Consider the following 10342-nt stretch of genomic DNA (forward strand, 5'->3'; position numbering starts at 1 on the left):
ATAGACCACAAAGTACACCACACAGAAGCCATGGACACACTTGTGATTACAGTGCCAAGTGTCAAAGAAACAACCAGAAGTTTATACTGCTGGCATTAGCAGGAGCAGAAGTATGCATCGTTCCAATTGACGGGACGGGAGAAAAATGTGCCACACAGTGCATTTACATTTCAAAATATTTATTGTAGCAGCATATTTCGACACTTTATGGTTCCCCAAAACGTGGAACACACGATTTCTCGCGGTGCGGAAATAAAGTTTCCTATGCTGTCCTTTTTTGCTGGCACGTCAGCAATTATGCAGTCTGTTCAAGTGATGAAATCAGGCGTATCACTAGTGGCATCTTTTTTGTGCTTGTAGGTGGTAGGCCACAAAAATGTTCAAGAACAGTGAACGTTTTTTTGCTGACGTTGCTGTACTTAACATCAAAAACCCAATAAAGTTCTATAAGTGCAGTCATGCCTGCTATTATATCTACCGCTTCTTCTTGAAACCCTTCGAAACTAGCAATGATGTCGGTCGCCGTAGCAGCACACGCGCCCTTGAATGAAAGGGCAGGGTAGGTGTCCTGTAAAACAAGGAATACAGAAAATCAGCGTTACTTATGAGAAATACACTAGTTCATATGAAAAAGGTAATGCAAAAGGGACTCACCGGTCCCTGCAGAAATCTAGGTGTCTCCTTGAGGAGAAATGGCAGCAGCTCAAATACGCCAACTGCAAAGCGGTCTGTTGCCCAAAAGTTTCTTAGGCAATGACAAACACTATGAACACAAATCACTTATACATCACGTAAATGCAAGCCTGGGCACGCCTGTGGTATTTGCAGCCATACTCATACTGTGCAGTGATGCTACTGCGCACTTATGATTTGGAGCAATTTTTGGAGCATCAGAAATTTCATTTTGGAGCACTTTGGAGCAGGCAATTTGGCATTTTGGAGCAGCTTGGAGCAGCTGATTTTTCACATCCTGAAGTATTTCGAAAAAGCGAGTTGCAATTCACATTCAATTACCTGAATAATTCTTATGTTCTCACGAGAAGCTTCGTAAACATTTCCATCTATTGCAGATCTCGTGGAGAAAAAAATGCACTTGTGTGCATGCGACACACACAGACACAAATTGATATCATTTCGTATATTGCTAGTTTTCCCAGATGCCATCGGTAATATCCAGAAACAGAAATGATGGACACATTGGCGGCACGCAGTTATAACCACGTCATGCTGCGCTTCAAACAAGCTACTAGCTGCGTTTCCGGAGTAGATAACGTCCGCCAATGAATCGCCAATTAACCTTGAAGCCGCGAGCCTCGGCAGAAACCGCACTTTGCCGTCGAGCCACCTTGCAAGGCAGACACCGCGTCGGCGCCGCTCGTGGCACTGCTAAAGTCACTGGAACCTGGAACTCTGAAAGTACCGCAACCGCCGGAGCGAGCGCAGGCAACACTGCGCGGAAAAGACGAGCAGCTCTTCCTCGGGTTTTCTAGGCTTGCTACAGGGAAGAACAGCACGATGGCTGCCGCAGTGGGCGCTGTGAAATCCACAAACAAAACCGCATTTCGTTTAGCTAGATACGATGTAAATTACAAGTACAGTAGCCGACGGATTTTTCGGACTCCAAAAATTCGGACTTGTTGGATATTCCGGACTTCATAGATGTACCGGCAGGATTCCAATAGAGCTAATGCATTTTCGCGAGCAATTTTTCGGACGAATATAGGAGCCAATGTTCGATTTTCCGGACTAAATCGCTCGCTCCGAACCACGCTACCCGATCTTGGAGGCCGCCATGTTGGATTATCCGCTGGCTTGGCTTCCAGTGCCCCCCTGTAAGCCTTGAAGATCCGTAGACGCACGCTATGCCCTCGTCTCCGAGGCCATGCGCGCTCTTCCTTGGCCGACAAAACGTTCTAAAAAGCTGCACTTGCTTTTCTTTTCTTTTTTTTTTGTTCGGTCCGTACGCTGTCTGCGGGTGAAAGCTTGCGCGGGTCAGCCAGCAACCGCAAGGCGGCCGGAGGCGCGCGCGGACTTCGTTCGCTCGCGGGGCATGGGGAGAAGGCGGCGGAGACAGTGGGGAGTTGCATTCTGCTCTTGCCGCTGCCGACGGAGCTGCCGCGCAGGCACCGTATCTTGAAAGCGATCTGCTATGTGGCCGAAGTGTGCGCCCGCGATCTGCGATGGGTACAAAGGGAGTGCGCCGAGTGCCACTAGCTTCGTATGCGCCGTTTCCCCCCCCCCCCCTTTTTTTTCGACGTCCGCGTTGAAGCGAGAGAATAGACAGCGCGAAGGTCAATATGCCCGCGGTCATCGAGTGAGATGTGTTCATGTAACCTGTGCGCGCGTGACACCGTGCTTATTTAGTTAGTAAGCGCATATTTACAACTTTATACGGCTGATAAAACTAACATCCTTACTTCGTACCGCTGTCTATTAATTGGCTATCGCAATCGATGCTCCGCCTTTTGGGCGAAAGTGCGACATTTTTCTTAAGCCGCTCTAAGCCTCATAATTTTTTTCTCTTAGGGGGTGGGGGGGCGAGTTTTTCGGACTGTTCGGTTTTGCGGACTGCTCGATTTCTCAGTCCCCGCGAAGTCCGGAAAATCGGTCGGCTACTGCACTCGGAAAGTGAAGCATTCAACTGTGCACCACCCGTTCTAAATGCAAAGCGATCCCGATGCTCGTGTGTCACACAAGATTTTTTTTCAGATGACTAGGTATTAAGCGCTGCCACAAAATCGTTTATACGCGTGGATATTATCGCTTTCTAACGTGGCTACTGATTTAACCGCGCACGAAATGTTCCATACAGATATATTTCTACAAAAATAAACAGTCCCTGACTGCACTACAAGAAAAGGGATGCTAAAACAGAATTAACCAGGTCATGTTCGTGTTTTAAACAACACAAGAGAAAATATATATTTTAATTTTCAACATTGACAGGTCGATCGATCTTCTCACTACACTTTGGTATTTTTGACACAGCCGCCCGTATTGCGTCACTCTTCGGTTTGCTCGGTTCTGCATATTTCTGAGCATCTCCTCGGTTTGTTTACTCAAGGCAAACCGCAGTCTTTGAATGCGCGAAGAAGCTTTTCCATCACAATATGGCATTTAGGGAGTTCGATGAAATACCGCAAGGAGCTTCTCAGCTTTGCGATATCAACAAGTTCACCAAGTGGGAGTGAACTTGTCGCTCTTTATCCGGTGCAGCCAGAGATAGCACGGCGCTTGCTGTCGCTCTTTCCGCTTAACTGGTATCGCGAAAAGCGCTTTCCCGGACTCCCGGCGGTTGCTGCACCCGAACGTGCAGCACCCGGGCATTTCCTTTCGTTTTGTTTTAAGTCTACGAAAGTTACATATACACTAAATTATACAAAATGCAAAATCTGACCTCGTTGATGACTCGTACGCGCGGCGTGTGCGAGCGATGTCTGTCTGCTTATCTCCTCCGACGCGGCTTAGATCCGCCATCTATAGTGGAAAGTGATCACCTGACGGCAACTGACCAATCGGCGGCGCAGCGGCTAAGAGAAAAGGGCTGCGGTACTTTCCAGGTTCCAGTGACTTTAATTGGGACATACGCGCTAGAGCTTTCTTGTCACCTGTTTGCAGCTAAGGTTGCAACTAAGGCTTGCCCTATCGTCACGTTGAACGTTTTAATTCCCCGGTGGTGCAATTGGCGATAGACATCGTCAAATCCGAGACTGTTTGGCGCAGTTAGGCGCAATTTTCGTCGATTGTATCAGGATGGCGCAGTAAATCCCAATTGGCGCACTTTGGCGCAGTTGGCGCAGGAGTGGAATCACTACGAGAAAGACACAAAAATACGGATGTCCCCTGGAAAAAAATGGAAAAGCTGGCAAGCCTGTACACGTACATTTCTTCTCATCACCTTCCAACTTGTCAAGTTCCGCTTCAATTCCTGCGATAGCTTCTTTTGAAGACCGCCGACATTTTGCAAGCTCAAAAAGGCGGTTCCCATACTGGTTAATAAACTGCAGAATCTTTTCTTCCAACTTCACCCCAGTGAGGGCGGTGAACTCCTCGTGAAGCTAGAATGATGGCAAAATTTGTAAATATTTACCAGCCAATACTCATAACATATAAACAACTGAAAATGGCTTAACAGTCTTACATAGATAGATTCCAGTTGAATAATTAAGCATTGCCTGCAACAAAAATACAACAGTTGTTTATGCTCAGCATTTCGGCATTTGCCAAAGCTGGGTATTTGTTTAGCACATCTCCTGTTGGCGGCCGCATTTCCTTTATCCATTGCTGCCTAGCTGGTCGAGTTTGCAGCATTGAGTCACGGAGCTTTATCATATCTGAGTTAGGCCGCTTTACTTCGTTCATCATAAACTCTACGTGGCTATTCACTGTAGCTGCATCGTGTTGAGCCGCGACGTGCTGCGACAGGTCAGCAGTCTAACAGGAAAGAAACATGATGTTGCACAATGAAAAGATCACTACAAATGACACGAAAACAGACGCATAATATAAATCTTTTTCTTCCTCAGTTAAAATATATTGGAGCCCTTTTTACAATGAGACCTATGTATGACTAGTGTGCACTAAGCTGGAGGGCTGACCAAGGAGAAAGAATTTAAGCACTATGTGTTACCTGCACCTTTGTTGTCACAGGCAGGGGCGCAGCCCAGAAGTGTTTTTTTTTTGGGGGGGGGGGGTCCGACCATACTTTATGTTTGTGCATGTGTTTGTATGTGTGCGTATATATATGCACATGCGAAATTCAAAAATTGTGTGTGTGTGTATGGGGGGGGGGGGGTTGAGTGGCTATGCCAGTGGCCACAGGCAAGAAATGTCATGCTTAAACTAGTGCACGAACATCATCCAACACAACAATCTAATTCAGCCAACCTAACACTGTATTACTCATCAGGATGCTAAATATAACTGCAGAACACTGCACTGCTTAAGACAGTGAAATAAAGCACAAGAGGCAGAAGTAATGTTCACAGGATTGTGAGAAAAACGTCTGATATTCTCAGGAACCTTGCTAATCAATGTTCACAAGGTAATGGACTGCCACAATTACCCATCTGTGACACCTGGTATCACGTGTGACCTAATGAAACAGCTCTTATAAGTCCTACATAGTCAATCACTCACTGTATTAGGTATGCTCACATTATTTAATGAATGCTTCACAGTACAACTATAGGAATACCAGTAGCTAGAACACTTCGTCATATAATTACATACATTATGCTACAAGCAACATGGATATAACACGTGTTCAGAACCTAGCTGTACCAGAACTAGTTTGGATGTAAGTGGAACGAATTGTCGTGCAAATGGCTAGCGAACATGCTGCATTGACAAAAGAATACAAGACTTGCAACGTCTTAAGAGAACATGGTGCATGCAAGCTGTTGGTTGTGGCATTCTGCAGTCCACTGATATGAAATATATTTTGGCAAAAGGGTTGCATATTCAGTTTTGTAAACTTTCTTTTATCCTGTGGTTTTATTTAAAAATTTATTTGTAGTTTTTGCCTTGACCTTTCCCCTGTGAAAATATCTGTTACCATAATCCCAACAGAAAAAAAAGTACAGGACAGTTCTCGTAGTGATTCCACCTTGCTGTACCTATGTCACAAAAGTGGTCTATATACGTGTATTAGGTTAACAAAGGAAAAGGAATGGTTTGAGGGGCTTGTTTCTTTAATGAAGAGAACAGACTGATAATGAAGCCAAGTAAGGAGGGCATTATTTGTGGTGTCCATTTAAAGTGTAGTAATTGCAATATAAAGGAAAATTAAGTGGATGAAAAACACGCTGATCACTGGTTGGAACTGAACCCACAACTTTCACGTAACATGTGATGCTCTACTCAATGAGCTACAGCTTAGCTATCCACCTAATTGGTGTTCATGCAATTTTATTCCTGGGAGTGCCAACCAGTGCCAATCGTAGCCATGGTGGTGAATGTGGAACATAAATTTTGGAAGTTAATTGGCATCATGTAGCGTGTCATTAATGAGCTGGCACCTGAGCAATAAAACTGTTGCATACTAATTGAAGGCATCAAGTGGCCAGGTCGGTACCCTTGCTAGAAAATGAAAAAGCATGGAGAATGAATCAACATATACCCACGGCCCTTCCTGAAATGCCCAGGTTTACACATACAGAAATATCTATAAATTGGATGGGAAGCGGCCATCTTGGCTCAGTTACTGGAACATCGCACGCATAATGCGAAGGTTCTTGGGTTGCTCGTCACAGGCAATGAAATTTTTTTATTGCGATAGCAATTATATGGACACTCAAAAGCAGATTTCTGCCGTCGCCGTCGCCGTGAGATTCCGTATGACGTCAATGGAGATAAAATCGTCGCCGCGCGCCGAACGCTGTATGTGCGAGTGAAAGGGCGCGAGGGGCGCGCGCTTTCACGGGGAGTGAACGCACGGCGGAGAACAAACGCGCGTTCTGCGCCGTGCTCACTTAAGGGCTGCAGAAGTAGGCGTCTCTTTCCTCCTTTACAATCACCATATATGTAGAGCAAACGCGCCTTCTTCCGACGCGCGAGAGGCAGTGGGGGAGGGGGGGGGGAGGGGGAGGGAAGGGAGGCGACGTTTAGCTGCGGCACCAAGTGCCTATTTATATCAGAGGCTCCGGCAACAGTCACCAACGCCGCACGCATTTTGAGCGAACGCGGGCAAAACGCCGACGGCGTCGACAACAGTTCTGCGTGTTGCCGGTGCTGCTGCATGTCCAAGTTTATACAGCTGATAAAGTTGATATCACTACTACGTATAGCTCTCTACAAATTTGCTATCGCAATTGATGCTTCGCCTTGCAGGTGAAACTGCGACAACTTTTTTTTGTTCACCCTATTTATTTTCCTCTGTTGTAGTTGCTGCAATTCAACTGAAAATAATGTCCCGTATACTTACCTGGCTTCATAATGTGCTGAAGTCATTATGTTATATTGTTCAAAACTAAAATTCTTTCACTTCAGTAGCAGACCCAAAAGTGGCTGAACATTCCAATTAGGTTTCAAGTACCCTGCACAATTGAAATTTCACTTACCACATGACAGTGCCGCTTAATGTTTAGGCTTTCTTGTGTGTCCTTGCGTTTGCCATAAGCAACCCTTGCTGCTTGAACAGCCGGAACTGTACACAGAGACTTTCTCATATATCCCAATTTATATCTGAGGGAGACTTTCCACGAGTCCTGCAAAGAATGATTTTATTGTAAAAGATTTTCACACAGTGGACACTGTCTGTCATTGAGCAAGGCCACTTATTAATGCCAAGCACTCTCTGTGAACCCCAATGCACTGTAGCTACTTCACCTCCTATGATACCACAGTTGTCAATCCTGGTAAATTTAGCTGCTGCTGGTGTTATCACTGCATCATTATTTTAGCTTTATCATCCGACTCCAAACTCCGGTTCTTGCATACTATGTGTGCTGTAGCCAAGCGGCATGCCTAAGATCGTGCATAGCCTCCTCTATTTTTTAATGCCCGCGCAGTGGAGCGGCGGAGGCCGTCCGCTGCGCTCCCTCTTCCTCCTCGATTTACGCCTGCCTTCTCCGCAAGAGGCGCTCGCACCCCACACCCCATACGCCAGGAACGCGAGCACCGCCTCGCGTTCCTGCCGACGCGAGCGGCGTCGCTTGACGCGTTTCGATCTTGGACGCAAGAGGGTATAAATAAGGGTCCACCGCTCGTGCTGCCAGAGTCCGACGAACGCCGTACGCGCGCTTGCTGTTTTCGCTGTTGCCGAGTTCGCTTGCTTTAGGGGCACAAGTTCGTCCAATAAATTCTATTTTAAGTTCATCGTCGACGCAGTGTTACTTCTTTGTCTACCTGTGTGCCAGGCAGCTCACCGTCACCTACGTGACAATATTTCATGCTGCATTACTTTCGACATACCGATTTGGTTTTCTATCCGCAGTGTGGAATCGGTTGGGGTGCCCTGCGCCCGAACTAGAAGCCACTAGAATAAAACTATTCTACCATCTTTTTATTTCCACCAGGGTCACAGCAGGATGAAAACATCGCGCCGCACTGTTTGCGTTTCTTCCCATCACCCCTGTACATCATGAACAAACACCAGTGCAACAGTGCAACCTGCGCATTTATTTCACAGCTCCATTTCTAATACGAGCGCAAGTTTCTCTCCACAAGCACGCGCGCAACAAAGTAGTCGCATCGTCTGCTCTGGGTATGGGGCGGCAGCGCGGCGTGGTGGCGAGCGCATGAATTAGAAGGTACGGGCGGAGCTTGCTCTGCTCGCCACTCGGCGGGCATTAAAAAATGGAAAAATATCAGAGGCTATGGATCGTGGCACCTCAGTTGCAGAAGCGAGTTTGTGTTAAGTCTACATTCAAGCAGTGACTTCAAAGCACGTTTGCCATTAGTGACTCAGAAGTGACGCATTAACTGTGCATTCAGTCTCATGGTTGTACCAGTGTTACAGTTTTCAACCAGGTTCAAGTTTAACTCGACTTATGCGTGATATGAATGGAATGAGCATAAGGATTTAGTTTTTTAGATAGTCATGATGTTCGAAAGTAAACATGTGCCATATTCACGCTTGGAAGAAAAAAATATAAAACATGTATACTTCGCATTCAAATAAAATAAATCTCGAGCTCCAACTTTTTGTACGTGCTCCTCCACTTAGGTTGAAAGAACTTGGACACCCGCAGTCTGGCCCACTAACATGTATGACATCCTACTATAGTTACAAGAATGCAATTGCTCAAGTACTCACCCAGCCTGTGCCAATTGTGTCTCTGAGTGCTGGATATTCCAGCACCAGTGCTCTTGAAGCTGCTTCGTAAAGGCTTCCTGGGTAGCTGTAGAAACAGCAAAAGTTAAAAACATATACCGAATTAAACACTTACATATACATGCCTACTTACACTCTTATAGTCATCAAATGATTCGCAATCCATCCAACAATGCGAGATTTTGTTTTGCTGGACACTTTCCCAGGTTCAGTTCTTTCAATTGCCTCTTTAATGTCCAAAGGCATAGGCGGCAGCTTATATTCGCCATCAGTGCAGGTAAGCTGCTGACTGGGTTGTTGCCCATTGCTTTCACCATTCTCAGGCAGGCTACCTCCAGGTACCACCGTCACTTTGTCACTTGTGCTGAAAACAGAGAAGCTAGTCAGTGATGCATAAGTTTTCCAACATCAATGTAAATTTGCAATGTGGCTACTAACCTGCAGTCCATTTGCAAGTTTTCATTGCACACAAGCCTAATTTTGTCTTTATCAGAGAAGACATGGCCAGCTGGCGGGTCTATATATTCCTCATATCAGGCATTGAAGACCTGAAAGGAATTGAGATGTTCACATTCGCATAATGTTACCAAAATAAGCATAGTACCTGAAGTATGCAGCAATTATCAAGTGTTCCTTCGAATACCACACTAGAATTGGCTTTCCTCGTTGTGCTTCATATCATCTTGGTGCAGTCAGCACCATGAAGCAACTCTTAATGTATTCATTTAGAGTGTCATGAATTTCTCTTCTCGCCATGCAGTATTTGAAAAATAAAATTTCTGAAATGCTGACTGAGATTTCAATGTTTTATATCATGCAGAACCAAACAAAAAAATTTAACTGTTCCTTGACCAGCAGAAAGTAATCACTGTGGTGTAACAAACACTTTCATGGTTTACACCACCTACAAATTTACCCTGATGGCAGAGGCCTGCATGCAGTTTACCTGCAAGGCTATATTTTTGCACCGTCAAGGTACCATTTAGGCTGCTTTGCTTGCACCGTAAGGCTGCAGCACATTTTTCAACGTCTCTTTCATTAAACATTCTCTTCTACAGTGTATCACAATGTGCAGTTATTGGGACATTGCAACTGCTTATGTAACTATCAAACGATTGCTTAAATTGGTTTATATGAATGCATATACTCCATAGTTTACTGCTTTCTCCTGAACACGAGGCGTGTAGAATACAACAGCATGCCAGGCATGTTCATTAACCTCCTAGAAGAAGAGTGCTACCCCTTTTCTAAAGCCTGACGCCAGCTGTGACATAAAATGTGAATTACCCGGTTACAATATGGCAGTGGATTGCTTATAAGAGTCAAAAACATTATTTTTCTACGAAGTTATTCCAGGCATTCTAAATTGGTTTTCTACAGCAAATAATTTTTTAACGCAACGCAAAAAAAAATATGGGGTTTTACGTGCCAAAACCACGATCTGATTATGAGGCACGCCGTAGTGGGCAACTCCGGAAATTCGGACCATCTGGGGTTCTTTAACGTGCACCTAAACCTAAGTATACACGGGTGTCTTCGCATGTGAATGGGCCCTTACCACCACCG

General features: G+C 45.4%; 1 protein-coding gene across 1 annotated transcript; it reads right to left on the minus strand.

Annotated features, from left to right (window-relative positions):
* Positions 1 to 247: 247 nt before the first annotated feature.
* LOC125943296 (uncharacterized) lies at positions 248 to 10137 on the minus strand. The gene is made up of 8 exons (XM_049662257.1): positions 9215 to 10137; positions 8910 to 9140; positions 8759 to 8843; positions 7062 to 7208; positions 4183 to 4434; positions 3884 to 4058; positions 655 to 728; positions 248 to 568 (listed from the first exon to the last, which is right to left on the minus strand). The coding sequence occupies exons 1-8, from the start codon at positions 9223 to 9225 to the stop codon at positions 296 to 298; spliced, it is 1248 nt and encodes a 415-aa protein (XP_049518214.1). The 5' UTR covers positions 9226 to 10137; the 3' UTR covers positions 248 to 295.
* Between the last annotated feature and the right edge of the window lie 205 nt (positions 10138 to 10342).

This window comes from Dermacentor silvarum, chromosome 1 (assembly GCF_013339745.2).
Source record: "Dermacentor silvarum isolate Dsil-2018 chromosome 1, BIME_Dsil_1.4, whole genome shotgun sequence".
Lineage (NCBI taxonomy): Eukaryota > Metazoa > Arthropoda > Arachnida > Ixodida > Ixodidae > Dermacentor > Dermacentor silvarum.

Coding starts and splice junctions, on each gene's coding strand:
- LOC125943296 (XM_049662257.1), bottom strand. Junction 4,435..7,061: donor TTAAGCGGCACTGTCATGTG/GTAAGTGAAATT, acceptor CTTTCCTGTTAG/ACTGCTGACCTGTCGCAGCA. Junction 569..654: donor CTAGATTTCTGCAGGGACCG/GTGAGTCCCTTT, acceptor CTTGTTTTACAG/GACACCTACCCTGCCCTTTC.